This window comes from Candoia aspera, chromosome 3, assembly GCF_035149785.1.
Source record: "Candoia aspera isolate rCanAsp1 chromosome 3, rCanAsp1.hap2, whole genome shotgun sequence".
In the NCBI taxonomy this organism is placed as follows: Eukaryota; Metazoa; Chordata; class Lepidosauria; order Squamata; family Boidae; genus Candoia; species Candoia aspera.
The window spans coordinates 53414807-53435443 of NC_086155.1; the positions used below are offsets into that span (position 1 = coordinate 53414807).

Sequence of the window (20637 nt, forward strand, 5' to 3'; positions counted from 1 at the left end):
GGTCAGACATGAGAAAGCTGGTTACTTCCTATATGAATATTACTCTTCTGGGTTTGCTTAGGCCCGCTCATGGCTGTGCAGAGCACACTGCTGGGTCCATAAGAACGTACATGTATGGGATGCACCCCTTCTCATGATCACACTTGTGCCACACGCACTCCCCACCACAACGTGCCTTTCCTTCCCTGCCCCAGCCCAGTCTCTGGTTCAAGGTCCCTTCAATCACATTGCATAAGGGCGCGGCACCTGGCTAGTTCGCATACTTTCAGATCCTGGGAAAACAGCTTCTCCAACCCGGCGCCCTCCAACTGCCTTGGACTATGACTCCGGCCACCGGCTCGGAGAAGGTTGCAACCCCTGAGCCACACGCACGCCATGACACAGGCACCGCCACAGAGACAAAGCGCCACCGCTCTCCGCCCCTGGAGAAGCGCACGTCCAAATCCCCGCGCGTTTAAGCGGCTGCCCTGCAGTTGCGAAGGCTCCTCCAGTCCCCTGCGGCTCCCAGGCTGGCGCCCTAGCGGCCACCGGCACAGAAAGGGCGTGCGGCGGGGAACAGGTTCCCGCGGGGGATCGTGCCGGGGGTCCCCCTCTTTGCCGTAGGAGCAGAGCTGGACTGAGGCGCCCCAGCGATTTATTTGGAAGGAGGTGGAGCTTCACTGAAATCTCCGTCAGTGGACTTGGAAAAAGCAAGCCCCCTTTCTTCGGAAACCGCGGCGCGCGTGGTGGCGCGCGACCTCCGGTGAGCTCTCAGAGCCCGGTTTGCTTCTCGCCGCCGCCGCCGCCAGCGCTTTCAGCCCGGCTGCTGCGTGGGTCAGCGGCGCTTGAGCGGAGGAGCACGTACCGTCAAGGCAGAGCCAGGGAGAGCGCGCCTCTTCGCCCGCCCGCTGGGCCGGGGCTACGATTAGGGCTCCGTGGCGGATTGGTCTCCCCGTCTAGCCGGCGCTCGGCGACTTGTTGAGAGGCGCCGCTCTTCCGTGCCCCCCATGGAGGAAGACGTTCTGGACAAACTCGAGGACATGGCGTCGGTGCAGGACTTCGATCCTCTCACGGGCAGCATCCCTGCCACCAAAGTGGAGATCACCGTCTCCTGCAGGTAAAGGGAGGCCGCCTGCGGTCGTCGGGGAAATGGGTGGGGCTTGTGGGTGACGAGGATGAGTGTGATGGGGGGCTCAGCTTGAAGTAAGACGGCGGCAAGTTTCTCGGCGCGTAGCTGCTGCCAAGATTTGGGAGGCACGCGAGGAGGGGCGGCTGCTATTGCCGCCAGTTCGAAGTTTCTGCCTTTGCAAACCTTCGGTTGGGTGGTTGGCTGATTGGGAAGCGTTTGGGAACTTGAGGGAGAAAAGAAAACGAAACGAGGTTGGTATGATGGGTTGGGGGAGCCCATCTTGGACTAGTGGTGAGCTCGGATATCGCCCCCAATTTGTGGAGGGTTCAGGCTCGAAGGCTCGCCGTGGTGGACCCTTTCCCTCACGTTTCACAAATGAGAACGAGGAGATGCACGCACGCACGTGCACAAGTTCCAGGGTGAGCCCATGGGCGTGGTGTGGGGGCGGGGCTCTTGGGTTCGGGAACATCTCACCTGTCGAAGAAGTAGGAACAGAAGCAGGGCCCTCATTAGCCCCTGAATCAGCGAACTGGTATGGCTGATTAAAGATGCCACGGAGTGATTATTCCGTTCCAAATAAAAGTGAAGCTATGCTCCCATATTACGGCACGTAGTCATTCAATTAGGCCCATATCTGGAGAAATGGGGAAAAGCCTCAAAGAGATGGCAACATGCACCGGTCAACTTTTTGTGATAAGTTTTCATGATAAGAGCTAGATCTTGAAGAGCTGCTTTGTATGAGCAGCCCAGTATCTTCAGCATTGTGGTCTCTGGTATGTATCCTGATAGAACAGCTGCATATGAAAAAGAGAAAGCCAGTTTGTGCAGTTAAAAATGGATTCTTCTGGTCTCAAGAAGGCCCTACTTTAATCCTTGTATCTCAGCCAGCGAGGCCAGGAAGGATCTGGAGAATCGCCTCCAGCCAAATGAAGAAGTTCTGAGCTATGTGAACCAGTTTACAGCTGTTTCATATGATAACAAAGATTGCATGCTTGATGTGGCTCCAACAGACATAAGTCAAGGAAATATTTTACCTACATTGTGTGGTGTAATGAACTGTGAGAGACAACCTATTCACAAGTAATGGAATAAGCATGTATTTGGGGAAGAATAAAAACTCCTGGGCTATTAAACCCACATAAAGACATTTTGTACTATACTGAATGAAAGTGGCTTTGTATAATACCAAAAGCCTACTGCTATAATAATTCAGAAAGCACTTTAAGATTCCACTAAGTATTAGAAATTTACTCATTGACATGGATCAAGAGCTTACAGGAAACACATGCAGTATTTCTGCATGGAAAGCTAAAACTGAACTCTTTCACATGACAGAGAGACAGACAGACAGAAGCTGGTGTAGAATAAGTGGCTGAGGTATCAGCTTAGAACTGGGAAGACCTGGGTTCTAGTGTCCCTTCCCCTCCCCTCAGTCACAGAAGTTCACTGGGTGACTTTGGGCCACTAGTTGGTTTCCCTCAACTCAACCTACCTCACAGGACTGTTGCTGTTAGGAAGAATTGGAATGGATATTCAGTGTGCTGAGTTAAGCTTAGAGCAGTATTTCTCAACCTCAGCAACTTTAAAATGCTGTCTGAGGAATTCTGGGAGCTGAAGTCCACAAGCTTAAAGTTGCTGATGCTGAAAAACACTGACTTAGAGGAAAGGTGGGATAAGAATCTGACAAAGAAATGCAAACAGTAAGTAAAATATTTTGCAGTCTATATATCCCTCTTTGGAGCAATTAAGAACCCTAGATTTTTACATATATACAAATGGTGAATATAGAATGTGATTTGCAGTATAATCAGGATTGGTGTTTTTGAATTTATTTATTTATTTATTTAATATTTATAGCCACCCATCTCACCAAGTGACTCTGGGCAGTTTACAATCATAAAAACTATAAAACAGTTAAAATAATTAAAACAATTAAAAGTACAAATAAATATATATGGTCACAAAGTAAACAAGACATGGATGTTAATATAGCCAAGAAACGGGGCCCTTAACACACTCAGGACCCCGGGCCCAGGCACATAACCAGGTCTTCACGGCCTTACAGAAGGCCAACAGGGTCAGGGACATCCTGATCTCTGAAGGGAGAATATTCCAGAGGGCAGGCACTATGGCAGAGAAGGCACGCCTTCTAGTCCCCGCCAACCAACGTATGAGCCAATATCACCTTATAAACTGTATTATATGGTAGATACAGGCTCTCGCAATTATATTTCATAGTGATGAATCCAAAACAATCCATGACACAAGTTCCCATGCTCTGGGCAGAATTACACAGCCACCTTGCCCTGGGATGAAGAGGCCCACTAACTGTTTGCAGAGGACATTTCTGTATGCCATCACCTATATATCATTGTCTACCCATGGCTGAGGCAACCTGCGGGGGGCTTCTTGGGAAGTGGCCTTTTCTCTCACTTCAGAAGCTGTGTGCCAGCTATGTAGGATACGCTGAAGGGGGAGGCAGCTGGAAATGACATGGTCCGTGTTGGCAACTTTGTGTCTCCAATTGGTTCTTCTTGTTTCCTGTGAGACCATCCCTTCCATCTGGTTCCTGACCTGTTCTTCCACCCCTGAGTCCTCTTGGCTGTGAGGAAGATCAGAACCCTGGTTTCCACAGCCACTTGCCCTCTTCCCCTCTTTTTAAATGAGTTGGTTGACTGGTCACCCTAGAGAATGTGAAGCCCTGATATTGACTAGGATGGCCTTGGCTTAATGCATATAACTGAAAGTCTTACAGAAGGAACTCATGTCTTGTTCCTCTGAAGCTTGACTGGCTGGGAACACCCTTCGCAAAGGCTGCCCTGATTCCATGCTTCCTCTCTTCACATAATGTTCTTAGAGTAGTTCACATCACCTACATGGATCCCCAGAGCCATCCCCTTTTCTGAAACTCCAGTTGTTCAGCACTGCTTATCCAGTGGCTGCCCAAATCCAGACAAACACTAGACAGCAGCCAAGAGATACAAAATTCCAAGTGTTTGCTGGCATCTATTGGTCAATGTAGCAAATAGGCAACCAGCTGACCCATAAATTCAAGGATTTTAAAAAACTAAGTTGGCAATACAGTGGGAAAGAAAACAAATGCAGTGTGCGCATGTGTGTAGTAATGATCGTGCATGCCGGTTGCAGGAAGGTTTTCACACGCTGTATATTGTTGGGCAGGACTAGAATTTCAGCTGAGAGAACTACCAAGCATGGCCCCTTGAGTGTTGTGCATTAAAGTTGTGCAGAGAAGAGCACAGCACACAATCATTTTGGGTACGTGGTAAGGGCTTGCTATGAAAACAGCAAAACCTAGGGCAGCGTGGTTTCCTCCTGGCTCTGGGGCAGGAAGGGAGCTGTGTTGATGTGGCCTCGGTAAATAATCTTCCAGGGTTTTAGATCCCTCTAAACACCTATACAAGATAACTTATGGGAGGGTCAGTTTGGTACACGCCTTTCTGGAAGTAAATGCTGTTGTGTTCCATGGGACATATTCCTAGCAACATGGATAGATGTTTACTGATGTAATATGAAACTTAAAAAGCAAAGGAAATTGTCATGATCCATAAGCAAAATGTCAGAATCTACTTCCTGGTACTATTCATTTGGACAAACGAAAAGGTCACAAAACAACGAACGAACTCAGCCTGTTTTGTTCGTTTTCCCAACTGATGAAGAGCCCTAGATAAACTGAAAGCTTGCAACCTGTTCTTACGATATTTTGGTTGGACTTCAGATGAAAGAGAATAGATTCTTCATACAACTTGAATAGCCAGGTTGCATGGGAAAAGAGGATGAGAAATCGAGAGAAGACAGCACAGTGGGGACAGAGAAGTCATTGCAGCATAAGGCATTCAAATATGTGAGTTTGTATATGTGATGTATTCTGTGTGAAACTCTATGTCTGCATATCATACCTGGTCTTTTTTTCCTCCACACTTGGAAAAAGGAATATCATTTCAATGCTAATATTCATTTCAACCATTTTCATCTTGACCTAAATACATTCCATACATGCAGTTTTTGTAATTCTTTTTTCCACGGATAGAAGTGGAAGAGGGCTTTTGCAGACAGACAAAAACCTCCCTAAAAGCACACTGTTTTGGATCCAGAGTATTTTAAAAGTGGCAGGCCAAATGATTTCTTTAGATGATCAGAGTGCCTAATCCATTTGACAACTTCAGTACTCCTCCATTTGCACAGACACAAGCAAACAGTCATAGTGTTTGCACTATACTTTTGTGACTCAGGACCTCAGACTGTTAGTTTACTAATGAAAACATTCCAAATAGTGTAGGAACTTGTACTGGAAGTGGATCTAATTTGTCAAGAAGAACACTTAAATTTTTTAAGGAGTATGACATCTTGGATCTTCCATTCAGTCTGAAGTACTGGTTTTCTCTGTGTTGGCTAATTGGGTATAATTAGCAGGGTCATTATGAAGTAAGCAGTGGATTGAACCATATGCAATCATGGTTTTTAACAGTGCAATTCAAGCAAAATAGAATGAATGCTTGCCATCCTGAGTCACCAGCATTCATTCAACCATCCTTGCCTTGCTTTCGAATGGAGAGGACTCTTCTGAATAGGACAGTAAGACTCCTTCAATATTCAACGCTTTTAGTACCACGGTTGATCATTTGTGTTTCTGGCTTCACTGCCTATCTGGGGGCTGAAAGTAGTTTCTGGATGCTCTGAATGTCATACTCCAATGCCATACTGATACATTGCTTTTACTTAAAGAATCATTTGGTGGTGACTAGCTTGTTTTATTAATGATGAAATTAAAAGAGGGTTATATGCTACAGATAACTGTTTCTTTATTACCTGTTATAAATCGGAAACTATCTCATGAAGGCCAAGCAGGGAAACTTTACAGATCTGATTCTCTTTTAGGTTCCTGATCTTTTAGCCAAAAAGATACCTGCATGTATGTTGCCTTGGGAAGGTCCCCCCCCCTCCGACTAGACTGGTAACTGTTATAGATTTAAGTGCAAGAATAAATGGAAAGTTTACCTGCTTTGAGATGCTGAACTGGAAATGTCTGTATTTTGTTTGTAGAAAATTATGGATAGACTGACAAATTTGCCATTGCTCCAAGAAAATAATAAAAATAATAGGGAAAATAATAGCTCCAAGAATTTAAATACATTAGGATTAGATGTAAGAGCAGGCTGATTTGTGCAAAGCTTTGCTTTAATGACAATTTGAATAAAGCAGCCCCTGTCCAAGGTTGCTTCATGAACCAACATGGCTGCATCACTTCTAATGTTGCTTTGCTTTTCCTGCTATACAGCCCCTCCAGGATCATGCATGTGCAACACCTACACAGAAGTCTCATCCAGTTTTTGTGCACGTGGCCAGGTGCCGGAGAAGGCTGGGAGTACCCTTGCAGCCTTCTGTGGTAGGGCCAAAGTCAGAAGCTGGAAGGTTCAACAGCATCAAAACAATAGATGTAATAGGGGCAATTGAAATCATGCCCCTTTTTATGTGCATGTCATACGTACAACAAACATTTAAAAAGGGTGGAGCTTCAACTGCCCGGCCACAACTGCCACTTTGATGCCAGAGGTGCTTTTAGATGATGCCAAATACTTCATTAAGTGGAATCTACATGGACTTCCACAGACCTAATAGCAACAGAAAATAATCTCTGAAATACTACAAACAATCTTCAGTATACTAAATACAATAAGATGGTCAGCCTCCTCAACTAGGCCTCAAAATCATCAAAGTCCTGTTTAAAGGGGAAAGATTTGAGTCGTTTCCTGAAGACTGGAGCAAGAGGGCCAGCTGTGTCTCCAGAGGCAGCATATTCCACAATTTTGGGGCTAACACAGAGAAGGCCTGCCTTCGGGACACCCCCACTTATTTCAATTGGAACAGAGACCTCAAGCAGCCCACCTCTCAATGATCTGATAGGACATATTACTAATACGTCATTTCTTAAGCCCATCCCCATTCATTCATTCATCAGATCAGATCAATTTACAGATCAAACTTTGGACACTGTAAATTTATTATACAGTACTGAATTAGATATGTTTTTCCTGGAATGAGCTAAGTGAAAGGTCATTCATTAGTTTCTGAAGAGGATCTTCAGATACAGTTTAAGACATGAAATTGAAGCAGTAGTTTGTTGAATAAGCAACAGTTGACCAGCTTCACATATCACTCTAAAACACAAAGCATGGTTTCAAATACCTATGTTACATTCCAATAAGTGTTAGTCAGGTTTGGGTTGTTTTGATTTAGTGTGCTGTGTGAACACAGCCATTTTATTTATTAAATTTATATGGCCACCCCCTTGACACATAACTCTGACTGATTAACAGTCAAATTAAAAATTAATTTGACTGTTAATCAAATTAAAAATATCTAAAATATCAATTTAAAAAAACAATGTAAAGCAACACTAGTGACAGTGAGTAGTAGATCCTTGCAGTCTTTTTTTTGCTATGGTCAAAAGTGCAACTTCTGAAACAGTTTGGGTGTCTTCTGTTTCTCCACTATCTCTAAAGGAGTAAGAGGTCCATGCTCTGCTTTTCCTACTTTAAGAAAGGAAATTCTTCCTCTTAAACTAAGCTTTTTCAGTTTAAATTGTGATTTAAATGTCATTGCAACATTTTAATGGTGTTTTATTTTTACTGTTAGCCACCTTAGATGGCCTATGAGTAGAGCAGCAGGATAGAAATAATAAAAAATATTGTCCATTTGTTCAATTTATATGGCTATGTGAATGACTATATCCTTGTCCTTTCCCCAAGAAGAATAGTGTTCAATATCTGATACATTTCAAGGTGGGATCCATACAAATGTGCATCTGTGTTCTCCCCCACCCCCAGTGATTTGCAGAAACTGAATCTTCCCATGCCACTTAGCACCAGAATTCATTGGACTACAGTCACGTATCACAGAACAGCTCAGTCAGTGTAGCTTTAATGCCACTAGTAAAATCACTTTGGTTGCTTAACTATGTGTTGACTTCAGCTGTAGCCCTACAATCATAAATTCTAAGTTGCTAGCAAAAGCAAGTTGGCAACTTCCACTCAAATTGCTTTCCCTAAAGAATTGCATCATAGCATGAAGCCATTCTGTTACAAACAACCTCAAGCACTTAACTTTATGCCCACAGTGGAATTGCAAATACACAAACTGGCATTTTACTACATGATTTTGCATTCAGATTCAGAGCTTGAATTAAGGCTACAGCAATGAGAATTCAGCCATGTTTGGATAAACTGATGGCATTTACATAGTACTACAGTTCATGTGTAGCTATGAAGTACTTAATTTCTCAATGACGAATCCAGTTACTACAGGGTCCTTTGAACAATTAGCTAAGTCCAAGGTTTCATACATGGATAATGAAGTTGAGCAGAAGTCCTTTTATTTCAGTATCACTTTACTGATTCTCTTCAGGCCCAGATGTTTCAAGGAGAGTATAAACACTTTGGAAGTGAAGAATGCATGTACAGAACTCCCAAAGGAAGAAACATCTTTTCCTCAATAAGCTCTGACAGATGGACCTTCTGTTGAGCTGTAACTCAGAATTCCAAGGACTCTTTGACTTTAATTGCCCTGAGTCCAAGCTATATCTTTTAAAGGAGGATTCCTGAACTTTGTCCAGAAGGTGTTTGTTCTTTTAGGACACTTGCACCCAAAAATAAGGTTAATATGCCTGAGTCTTTACTGCTTAACTCTTTACTGCCATATAGTAGTCATCTGGATTTATGCAGCCCAAATATGATAGCTTTAAGCAAAAAGGCATTGCTTGGCTGTTCTGTAACTAAGAACTAGCTCAGACATCGTTAGTTACTGTACAGAGAAGCCCATTATGCCTGAAGTTCACTCTTCAACTTAGCAGGATTTCCATACCTGCTGAGATTTTTGTGCCTGTTTCTGGAGCCTAATTATAAATGGCAGTTAATTATGTGAATGAAATTAATCTGCACTTAAAAAAAAAAATGGCAATTGCAAGGGAGCTTGGACAATAGTGAGAAAAACGATTTCCCTCCTTCGTTCTGTGGTCCAAACAGAGTTCTTGATTTAGAAAGCCCCTTAATCTTGTTATCAAAGTGCTATAGGAAGAAATTGATATCCCAGCTGAAATAACATGAAAGAGTTGATGAACTAAACTGGGCATTTAAACCAGAGAACCTCAGCTGGAACATTCACACATTTTTTCCCTTGGTTACTCAGTTAACCTGATTTGCATGACACAGTGAACCATAAACTTGAAGGACCGAGTTTGGACAGTATATTCAGCTTACTCTGTGGTTTAACAAGTTTGTGGTTCATTGTATGGTACAAAGCCAGCCAGAGGTTCACAGTTCCGAAAAGCAAAAGTACAAAGATGGCCAATCCTTTAGCACTGAGGATTCCTCAACTTCCATGGTTATGAAGGAGAGATGTTCCATTCAAACCTGCATCAATCTGAGCTGCGACATTCCTTCTGTGCAGCTGTTAAAGCAGTGTTGAGGCTTTTGTGATCTCAGGTCCATGTGAAATTTCCAGACACTCACACTCTCTTTCTCTTTTTTTTGTATCCTTCAAAATCCCTCTGACTGCACTGCTGAATTTAAGACTTCCATCATTTTCATGGAAGCCCATGAAAATGGTACTATAAAAAGAAAACTAGGTTAATATTGTTTTCTTCTTCTTCTTTTTTTAAGGAAGGGACACTCCAACCTCCACCCCTGTCCCAAACCCAGATAGTATCAATCCCATCCAGTTGCATGCCATGGCTCTATTCATTTTGCATCACCACCCTACCCTTTGGAGCCTTCGCCCCCACCCCCCAGCTCATTAAACGCATGCAGGCCCTGTCTGCCAAAGGTTTTCAGCCCTTTTAATAGGGGCCAGATATTGAAAGCCAATATCTTGGCTGGTCATCTTTGTCCGTAGTTCAGTTATACAGTATTGTATTATCCATATGGAAATCCTCTGTGCTATTGAGATCTAGCCCATTATTGATTGCTTTGGTTTCTGACAGTTCCCCTGAGGCTTACGAAGATATTTTCCCAGATCTGCCCCCAGGAGTGTATATCACTGACAGAAACCTGGATGGATGCGCTCTGCCAATGAACAGTATTGTGTTCAATATGCCATTATTTTGTAAATAATTCATCTATCTGCTTTTGATCATCTGTCCCCCACCCCAGCATTTGCACCAGAATGTTGCTAAAAATATTTGTGTGGCATTTTATGCCTGTTGATTCTTTGATATTAAGGTTGGTACTGGACAATATTACAAACTAGATATGAGGAACTGAAGAATTTCCTATTCAAACTGTTTCAGACCCCCTGGGTAAATAGTGTCAGGGGCTAGTGTCTTATTACTGTTTCGCTTATCACTTTATCCTGAAAACACTTCCACTGGCATTTCGCTTTGTGGTTGCCCCCCTTTCCCTTTATTACCTGAAAAAAATGAGTTGGAGTAAGTATCTCCTTCGTAATTCCTTTCCTAAAGACAAATTTAACCCTCCTTCATTTATCTGTCACCAATGAGTACCTAATGGAGTTTTGTAGCCCCCATGGCCCTGTTGATTGTGTAACAGAGTGTTTGCTCCAAGATATCCTTTTAAATAATTTTCTTTTCCATGGGCTTCAATTCTTTGTCTTCACTGCAAAGGTTTTAGAACAGATCCATGCCTAAACTGGCTTTTTCAGGGGGAGAATATGAAGAATTGAGGCAAACGGAGGTGGCAAAAAATGAATCTATAGATATTATTGACATATTAAAAATAAATCACTGGGAAAAGACAGGAAAAACACTTTCCCACAATTTAAATGTCACCAATTCAATGAAAGATTTATTTTAATTTTTCAGTATTTAGTGGTAACATTCCTGGCAGCTAACACCTGAATCAGTTACTTACGCTAATTTGATTTATATGCCTTAGGAAATATGGACAATAAAGCTGTAGCAGGGTTTATGATAAAAGATTGTCAGGTGATTTTTTTCCCAGTTTCTTTAAAAACTTTCAGCCAAAATGGTTGGCTGATTGGGTCCTATAATCAAAGATGGCAAAATATGCTAGTTTATTTACAACTCCACTAATAATATCTGGGAGGGTTACCATCTATGTGGTGTGATTTTAATGAGTGTTGCACCACCAATGAAATAAAGTGCTTAAATAACTCCGTTGCTGAACTTCTAATAAAATGTGCCACTGATAAAATAAAAATAGTGGCCAAGTTTGCAGTTGATCCCAAATTATTCAACGTTAAAAAGGGATTGTGATTTTCTAGGGAAATGATTTTTCTAAACTTGGTAAATGGGCTTAACACAGAAAACATAGTCCAGTGTAAACAAATGCAGAGTGTCACATATTATTGCTAACAATTTAAATATTACACACAGACCAATAGAACCTGTACTGCAATGATTGATCCAGGAAGTGATCTTGGAATTGAGGATAATTCAATGGAAATGTCAACTTAATGTGTGATTGCGGTAAAGAAGATGAATTCTGTGATGGAAATAATCAGGAAATGAACCACAAATAAAACTGCCAATAAAATAATTACGTATATAAATTTATGGTACAGTTACACTTGGAATATTGTGTATAGTTCTAGTCACTGCACAATGTCAACGATCTTATTGTAGAGCTGTAAAAGATGCTGGCAAGGACAACTAAAATGGATTAGGAAGCTAGGGCAGTTTCCCTGTGAGGGAAGACTGCAGTCTTCGGGGCCTTTCAATTAAGGAAAAAGGAATCCTGATAATGTTTTTTAAAAACATGTACAGAGTGGAAAATTCATCCCTAATCAGGGCACTTCCCAGATTTATGAACTTCATTTCTCATAATTCCTCAGCTGATCTGCCCATTACTAACAGTTCTGAGAGCTGAAGTCCACACATCTGGAAGGTGCCCAGGTTGGAGACTGTGGACAGCGGTATGTTTTTCTCTCCTCTACCAATATTAGAGCCAGAGGAAACCACCTGTATGATCTGGATGAGAATATTAGTGAATCAAATTTAGCAAATCTCCAAGAAATAACATTTGATCATAGGCCAATGAAACAGAAGGATTTGGGGAAGAAAAAGTTAAAAGCCTGCATTTCTTAGCCTAATTCTGAGGAAATGCCACAAAATGAACAGTGTTAGAATCATCCACTCCTTGCCTGATGCTTAAAAAAACCAGATGTCTGCAAAATGACAGAAATACCGTTGAAGAAATCACTGCACAGATATTTCAGCTACAGTTTTATCTATGTAAATCACTATCAGGAGAATAAAAAGGGATAAATATGTTTGATACAATCATATTTAATGATTTTAGTGAGAAGGTGACTTTATTTCAGTTTATCTCTTCATGGGTATCTGGAATTAGCCACAATAGGAAGAACTTTAAGAATAGATGAGGAAGAACTTTAGAAGTTAAACTCATGCTGAAGCCACTGTATTTCTCCAAACAGTTCAGGTTCTTCTTACTGGCATCTAGTTCAGATAGGCTTTACAAGCCTTGATGTAGAAATGTATTAATAATTTGATTGTCTGAATGCTGTCCCTGAATGCTAAATCAACTAGGTAGTCTTTTGATAGGATTTTTGCCTGTTTTAACTGTAACAGATTTGTGTTCTAATAAAAAGAGAGGAAGACACTTCTTGCCTCAGAGAGTGAAGTAGAGATAAATGCTGGGCATCTAAGGCCCCAAGAGATTGATTTCAAATGGAAATCTGGCAATATATTTCAAAACATTCCAAGCGCTGCCTTGAACTGTTAAGCTAATAGCTTAACTAAAACAGAAATATAGGCAGGGATTCGTTGACTATAGAGGAGTTGCTTACCATCCACTGAAGCTAAATATGGGTGTCCTGGGTGCATGAGATTGGCTATTATGATTGGCTGATCCAGAAGGCTTTTCTCGTGTTCCTGAAAATGCCTAAAATTCCTGAGAATGCCTAAATTCTTCCCTTCTTACCAGTGTTTGTCCTCTAGCTGGTCCTGCTTGCATGAGAGTAAAAGAGGAGAACAGGTTGCAGGAGGAGCCAGGATGAGCATGTGCAGCTGTGAAAGGCAGACTATTCAATATTTTAGTAATACAATAAAAATGCAAAATCCAGTGGAGAGAGGCTGTGAATGTAAATTCCAATCTATAACGTATAATGCACAGTGATAATAGATGGCAGTGATAAATCACATTTGATGTAGGGAGCCAGCTGGAAGCCTGAAGTAACAGTTCATTCCTTTAGCAGCCGATGAACTCAGTGCCTGGCCCTTTAACATACATAAAAGCAGAAGTCAGTTGTTTTGGCACGCTCTCTGTGTTCTGCCTAGAACTTGGTTATATTGTGATTTTATTGCTGCTTCCAGTTCTGTATTGATCAAATGTGGCCTCCCATCTCTTTAGCTTTTAGGATGTGCAAATGGAAATGCCCCCCTCATAAAGTCAAGGCTCTGATTTCTGAGGGTGTAGTTGAAAGTTTCCTGGGGATGAGAAGTACTTACATATATTCTGTTCTCTGAGAAGTACTTAGTATCTCCGATTCCCCAAGTTGGTCAGAATCTAAGTAGCAGACAGTCCTGGGAACCATTTTCCACTGAAAACAAAAAAAGTCTATTAGAATATTTTGTACTGTTTGGATCATCTGCACTAAAAACAAATAGAGTTATAACTGGAAAAGTACAGAGAGGGGCAACCAAAGTTGCAATTTTAAAAATATTTCTGTGACATTTTTCTATTAAATTCATAGAGGCATCATATCAAAACAGATTTTTTTTTGCTCTTGTTTTGTGCTTTGCATAAAGTTGTTGGCCCTGAAAGGGAGCAGTGTGTTGGGCCTGTATGCATCATAAAACATTAAATCAACAATGGCCATAAAATATTTAAGGCAACAGTAGTAATCTCAAAAAACGGGACATACTAAATCTTTCTGAATCCCTTTTCCAAAAAACAAATCATAGTTACAAAATAGTACATTCCACAACTTGAAAGGACAAATTAAATGTTATAAAGTTATGGAGTGAGATGAGAGGACATTTTGCATGTCACATAAATTACCTCAATAAGATGTAATAATGGCCAGTACAGATCTTTTTGAAGAAGTTTAGACAAGCCTTTTCCAGTCTGGTGCCTTCCAAATGTGTTGGATTCAAGTTCCATTAACCCCAACTAGCCTATCTATAAGGCTGGTAGATTATATTCAAAGGGTTTAAGTCTTGACAGCCCAGCTCTATTTTTTATTGTTTATTTGGAAGTCAAGTACATCTCAGAGACTTATTTCCAGCTGAATGCTGATATCACCATAGTCTGATAAACCTTGTTATAGGTCCTCTGAGTATTAGATGCTAAGTACCTAATACTGAACTGCTGAGTATCGTGTGGGAGACAAATAACTAGGGTTATCCAATATGTGCTGCAGAAATCTGGATGACCTCCAGATGGTAGGGGAGAGAGAGAGAGAGATTAACTCTAAAATAACACAACACCTTCATATCTGGCTTCTGTGTTCCTGGAAATTTCTAGCCGACTTCTTGCTGGGAACTTGGTGATTTAGCGAGGGAATGCTTACAGGCCAGCCTGACAGTACCTCCTGCATTATGTAAGATATGACGCAGAATAGGGATTTTTACCTGTGCCTACTCTGTTACATGGAAATTGGAAAGTACATGGAAATTTGTGTGAACAAGATAAATTCTGATGGGATTTTATAGGAGCACCTGAAATATATGCAGGTGTGTGTGTGTATTTCTTGCTGTTTTCAATAGGTTAAGGAAGTGCAGAAAAAACATCTATGTTTAAGTGTCTGCTTTTGCCATTTTTATTGACTTGTATTGTTTTTGATGAGAGGAGACATGGGTTAAAAGATTTAAGTCTTAAAATACAGGATTTAGGTGCAGAAATCTGTCTTCATAATTTATTAGTTATGCTCTCTTCAGCTCAGATTTACATTTCTAAATTGGAAGTGTACCCTTTCCAAAAAAACCTTTGTTGAAGCTCCATAAAGTTTGTATTATACTGCCATGGCTCAGTTTTTCTGATTTTCTTTTCATTTCCTCAAGGGAACTATGGGGGGGGGGGGGTATTTTGATGCTTAAGATTCCTAAGTCCTCTGATACATTTATTCAAAGTACTCCTGATGTATTATCTAGCTGTAGTCTTTGCAGCAACCCTGTAAGCTCAGTTAATAGTAGGAATGATGGTCATGGCAAAATTCATACTTAGAGACATTCATAGGCACCTACAGGGAAGGCAAATGATGCAGTGTGCGATCTTGATATGCATTAGTTCCCCATCTGCCTTGGGGAAGGACCTTGGAGAAGATATGCAGCAACAGTCGGTAAAACAAGCCTGGGACAGGAAGAGAGCCTTGGGAAAAAAAACTTAAACTGTCTTGGCCTTAACTTTATTTGGTATAAGAGGAAGGGATTAAAAACATTGTTAGGCTTTCAAGATTCTGTTATTATAGCCTTTGTCAATAACAGAGTTTCAGTATTTCTTGTGGAGTCTGTTTCCTGACCTGGCCTGCTTTTAGGGCTGACACCATCCAGAGAAGTCACCTGAGTTTAATTCTTCTCTTGGACATTCTAGGGAGAACCATAGAAATCAGTGCAGTACTATTTCTATGAAACAAGAGAAGTATGACCTTCCCTTGGAACTGGATATTTCTTGTGTTTGTAATCTTCATGGGTGAGACTTGGATTGAATATGGAGGGTCACCTGATTTTGTCAGCAAGTGATCTGATGTAGCAAGTGACAAGTTTTCTCTCTTGTCACTACAGATGCTCTGGTCATATGGGGAGAGCATGGAGGGAAAGCTCAGAGGAACTGGTATTATAACAAGGAAATGATCTTAGCAGGTTGGTTGGCATGTTGGTGGAAAAGACAAGGTAAAGAAGACCCAGCTAGATCTTAACAATCCATAATGATTTATAAAGGAAGAAAGATTTCCTGTAGTTTATCTTGCTTAAGGACAAATCATGATGGTGCTTGATACATAGATTGCTCATTCAATATATGCCTTGAGCTTCAGCTCCTTGTGCTTTCCTGCTTCTCTACAGATCATTGACAAGACTGATGGAGAAGTAATTGGGAGTTATCCTGGAAAGTTAAAGGAGGACCCAGATTTTCCAAAAGCTTACCCTACTCTGAAATTCCTCTGAAATACCTTTCTGCTGCTTTTTCACTTCTTTAATGAGTTTTCCTTTCTTCCCAGGACTTCCTGTCTTCATTTCCATGTGATATATTAGGCCATGGCTCCTGCCATGGCCAAATACAGGGAGAGATACTCATGGCTGCATGGCACAGATGCTGATAGGCTGGAAGCACTGTTCCAGGAGAAAGTGCTTGGCTAAAGGGAAAGAGTCTCATTAACTGAGAAGTCCTTGAGGGAGTAATAAGCGCAGCTTTGGTCCTCTTTCAACTTGTTTGGTTTCTGAATAGAAGCAAAAGGAGGGGGAGGTTGAGATCCCAACGTGCCCAAGAGATGTCTGACAAATTTTCCAATCTAAGTTTCTTTCTCTTCAGTATGGAGGAATCTGGATGAAAGCAGGTAGATTTCTCCTATGATGTTATCCAGATTGTGTTTTCCTGGGACAAGTGAGAGGTACGAAGCATGTTATGAGGGCTCTGCCTTTGGAGTTACTGTCTCTTTGTAATTGTAAACCAAACACCAGAAGTCTGACTGATATTCTTCTAACGCAAGGAAATATTAAAAGGAAGGGGATAATTCCCATGCCAGTTTTTGGCATCAGAAGCCTTTAAATTCTCCAAGGATGCTCAAGTTTCCCTCTGCAATCTTCAATTAATCCCCTCCATCCATTGCATAGGATAGCATGTGCTGTTAAGGCAAAACATGCAACTTGAAATGTGCTTTCTTGATAACTTATTAGTGCAGCTACTATTCCAGCATGAAGAACTTTGCAAACTGGTAGGAGAGGGGATTTCACAGTGAGGTAAAGAGATTCGTATTTCATTTGTAAAGCCAGTAGGAGGGGATGATTCTTGTTGCTTAGCATTAATAAATGCAGAAATGAGAATTTCTTGCTGGGTAGAAGAAATTGCATCTCAGATATATTTTTAGTATTCTGAATATATTTGGTGATACTGATTAATCACAGATCCTGGTTTTCTTGGACTTAAGCTTCTTGAAAAGCATTCAGAATAAACAGGAAATTAAGTAAAATGTAGGTATCACAGTTGGGAGGTTTGAATTTTGGAATTCTTGGTTTGTCACAAAATCTTGGGTACTCAGAGACAGTCTCTCTCAGCTTAATCCAGCTCATGGACTTGTTGTAAAGATAGTATGGAGGACGATACGTATAGCCATGGACAACAGCAGGGTGGGGGGACAAGAGATGTCATGATACATGTCACATCATTATGGATGATATTAGGGATTACCCATTGTGTTAAAGGCAGAAAAATGTCAATATTTCTCTGCCTTTAATTGTGTTCACTGATAGCAGTACAGTTACCCTATTTAGGGTGATCCAGTCCCTACTAGGCACTGTGTCCCTACTGTACTTTCGGGTGCAATTCAAAGTGCTGGTTATAAAGTTCTACATGGCATAGAGCCTGGTGTCTGCCTAGCTGATATGAGCCAAAAGGGTGAGTGCCCCTCAGTTAAACAGTGTTTTTGGAAGAAGGATGTGTGCCTTCTCTGTTGCAGCCCTCTGGAAGGAAGTTCCACCTGAGATCTGGGTGATCCTACCCTTACAGAGTTCCAAAGGGCCTTAAAGATCTGGCTGTTCTCCCAGGCCTTGGGTTGTTGTTGTTGTTGTTGTTGTTATTTTATTTATTAGATTTGTTAAGGCTGCCTGGCTCTAAAAAGTTTAGGGGCGCTGGAGTTCCATGTGAGTTTGTTGATATAAGGATTCTGTGTGTGTATCATTGACTGGATCCTGCATCTTGGTTTTTCTCTTGTCCTTATTCTAATTGGTTCAATTGTATTGTATTTTATTCTCTTCATTATGCTGTTAGCTGCCTAGAGGCATTCTGGAGTTGGACAGTGCCTAAATTAAATTAAATTAAATTAAATTAAGGCTTCTACAGGCCACCTCCATATACAGAGCCTTATGGACTTATTGGAGGAAGGACAGGTTTATTATTTATTATTTCACATCTTTCTGATATTTAGATTGTAGCAAGTAACTGTTCTGTGTTTTCAGGGACAGAGGGCAGATAACCAATGTTTTTTATTTAGATGTATATCAACATTCAACTATATCACAGTTGCATCATAAAGGTACTTTCTGCTCCTATTTATTCTGATTCTTCATTAAAAATAACACCATTACCATGGATGTGGTTACAAAATTGGTATGGGTCATGGAGGAGTTTTCAGAATCTGGCTGATATGGCTTAGCTTTGTTTGATATATGTTAGGGGACTGAAGGTTACAATATAGCTATTATTATAATAATATTATGTTATAATATAGCTATAGAGCCAGTTTGGTCTAGTGGTTAAGGCAACAGGCTAGAAACCAGGAGACTGAGAATTCTAGTCCCAGCTTAGCCATGAAAGCCGCTGGGTAACCTTGGGCCAGTCCCTCTCTCTCAGCCCAACTCACCTTACAGGGTTGTTGTTGTGGGGAAAATAGGAGGAGGAAGGAGTATTAGGTATGTTCACCGCCTTGAGTTATTTATAAAAATAATAAAGGTGGGATAGAAAATAAATAAATCTATTTGATATCAGCTGTAGAGCAATCCCATAAAATTGCTACTCTAGTGAGTCCTTCTGAATTCACAGCTCTTGGTGGGTGGCCTCCTTCTCATGGAAAGTTGAGAATGAATTAATTTTACATTTTTCTTCTGTGGCTTTTATTGGATGAGAAGAAATGGAAACTTGCCCTGGAATCATTCACCATGCTTGGTTTTTCAAAGTGAAAAAAATCCCGTGACTGAAGAATGTTACTCTTTTTTCCCTAGCTTGTACTTTAGCTCTGTTGTTCTGATGATCATTCCTCCTGAGTCAAATTTTATTCTTTCCCTCATTTCTTCTCCAAATCTCTCTCTCTCTCTCTCTCTCTCTCACACACACACACACACACTTCTCAAGTTATATAGATACATGCCTTTATTAAGATTGTTATATCCTTTGAGTCAAGCCCAACTCCTAGTGATGACACCCACCCAGGCAGTTTTTGTGACAGTAGGACAGAAAGGTTATGCAGTTCCTTCTTCTAGAACATATTCTCCATTTCCCAATCTAGCCTATATCCTGGATTTCCTGGGGTCTCCCATCCAACTACTGACTAGATCCAATCCTGCTTAGCCAACATTATCTAGGTCTGCTTCCCAGATGGACATTAGATGAGGTACAAATTAACTTTAAGCTGATAAGCTGTATTGTCTAAGCAGGCTAAGGCTGTTCTTGACTTACCTATACTGAATTACGAAGCTGCTGCCTTAACTCTGTAGGTTCATTAGACCATTAGAGTATTATTTACAGGCACAGGCAGCAACTGTCCAAGGTTTCAGAATTGTCAGTCTTTCCAGGTCTAAGTGGAGATGCCGTTGACTGAACATGGGTCCTTTAGCTGCAGATCAGGACCTCTACCCCTGAGCTGTGATTCATCTGTAGTTACTGGTTTGGCAACTTGCAGAGAGAGGTTTTTAGCAACTTCATCTTGCTACAGCAAGGAAAGGGTCTGTAGAAGCTTTTAGCATTCCATTTTCCACTTAAAGGAGAGACAGCACTGCAGGAAAAACTACAGTGCTCCCACTTAGAATGGCCACCTTTTGAACTGTTTTTAATTTCCCACTGGATTAAATTATAAAACCCAATTGCAGCTATGAAAATTTTCATAGCTGAAGGAAGATGAGGAACTATTTCGTGTGGAGGAATTTATTTATTTATTTATTTATTTATTCATTCATTCATTCAACTTATATGGCCTCCCATCTCAAACCAATGACTCTGGGTGGCTAACAGTCATAAAAACAGTTAAACAATTAAAACAGCACAAAATAAATTAAGTACAAATAGCAGCCAAGAAATATTACAATCCATCGGTGTCAGCACAACCAGGAAACAGGGCCCTTCACACACTGGGGACCCCAGGCCTGAGCACATAGCCAGGTCTTCAAGGCCTTCCAAAAAGCCGGCAGGGTCAGGGCCATCCTAATCTCAGGAAGGAGGATGTTCCAGAGGGCAGGCACTACAGCAGAAAAGGTGCATCTCCTGGCCCCTGCGAGCCAGCATTCCTTGGCTGACAGGACCGGAGCATGCCCATCCTGCCGGACCAGATTGGACAAGTAGAGACAACTGGGAAAAGCTGGTCCCTTGGGTAACCGGGTCCCAAGCCATGACGGGCTTTAAAGGTGAGAAGCAACACCCTGAATTGCACCTGGAAACACAGTGGCAACCAATGCAGCCCCCGAAGCAGTGGTGTTACATGTGCCGAGTAGCCAACACTATATACAGTGTGTGCAGCTGCATTCTGTACCAGCTGAAGCCTCCAAATGCTCTTCAAGGCAGCACCATGTACAGCACATTTCAGTAGTCCAAACAGGAGGTCATGAGGGCATGAGTGACAGAGGGTAGAGCCTCCCGGTCCAGGAATGGGAGCAA

The 20637-nt window shown here is 41.4% G+C and overlaps 1 protein-coding gene across 1 annotated transcript in view; it reads left to right on the forward strand.

Annotated features, from left to right (window-relative positions):
- The first annotated feature begins 855 nt into the window (after positions 1-855).
- The window catches only part of CPNE5 (copine 5), a 147771-nt gene continuing 127989 nt past the window's right edge, over positions 856-20637 (forward strand). The window contains exon 1 of the mRNA XM_063297694.1: positions 856-1096. Within this exon, the coding sequence (XP_063153764.1) occupies positions 987-1096 (110 nt within the window). The 5' untranslated portion in view covers positions 856-986. The remainder of the gene's footprint in view (positions 1097-20637) is intronic.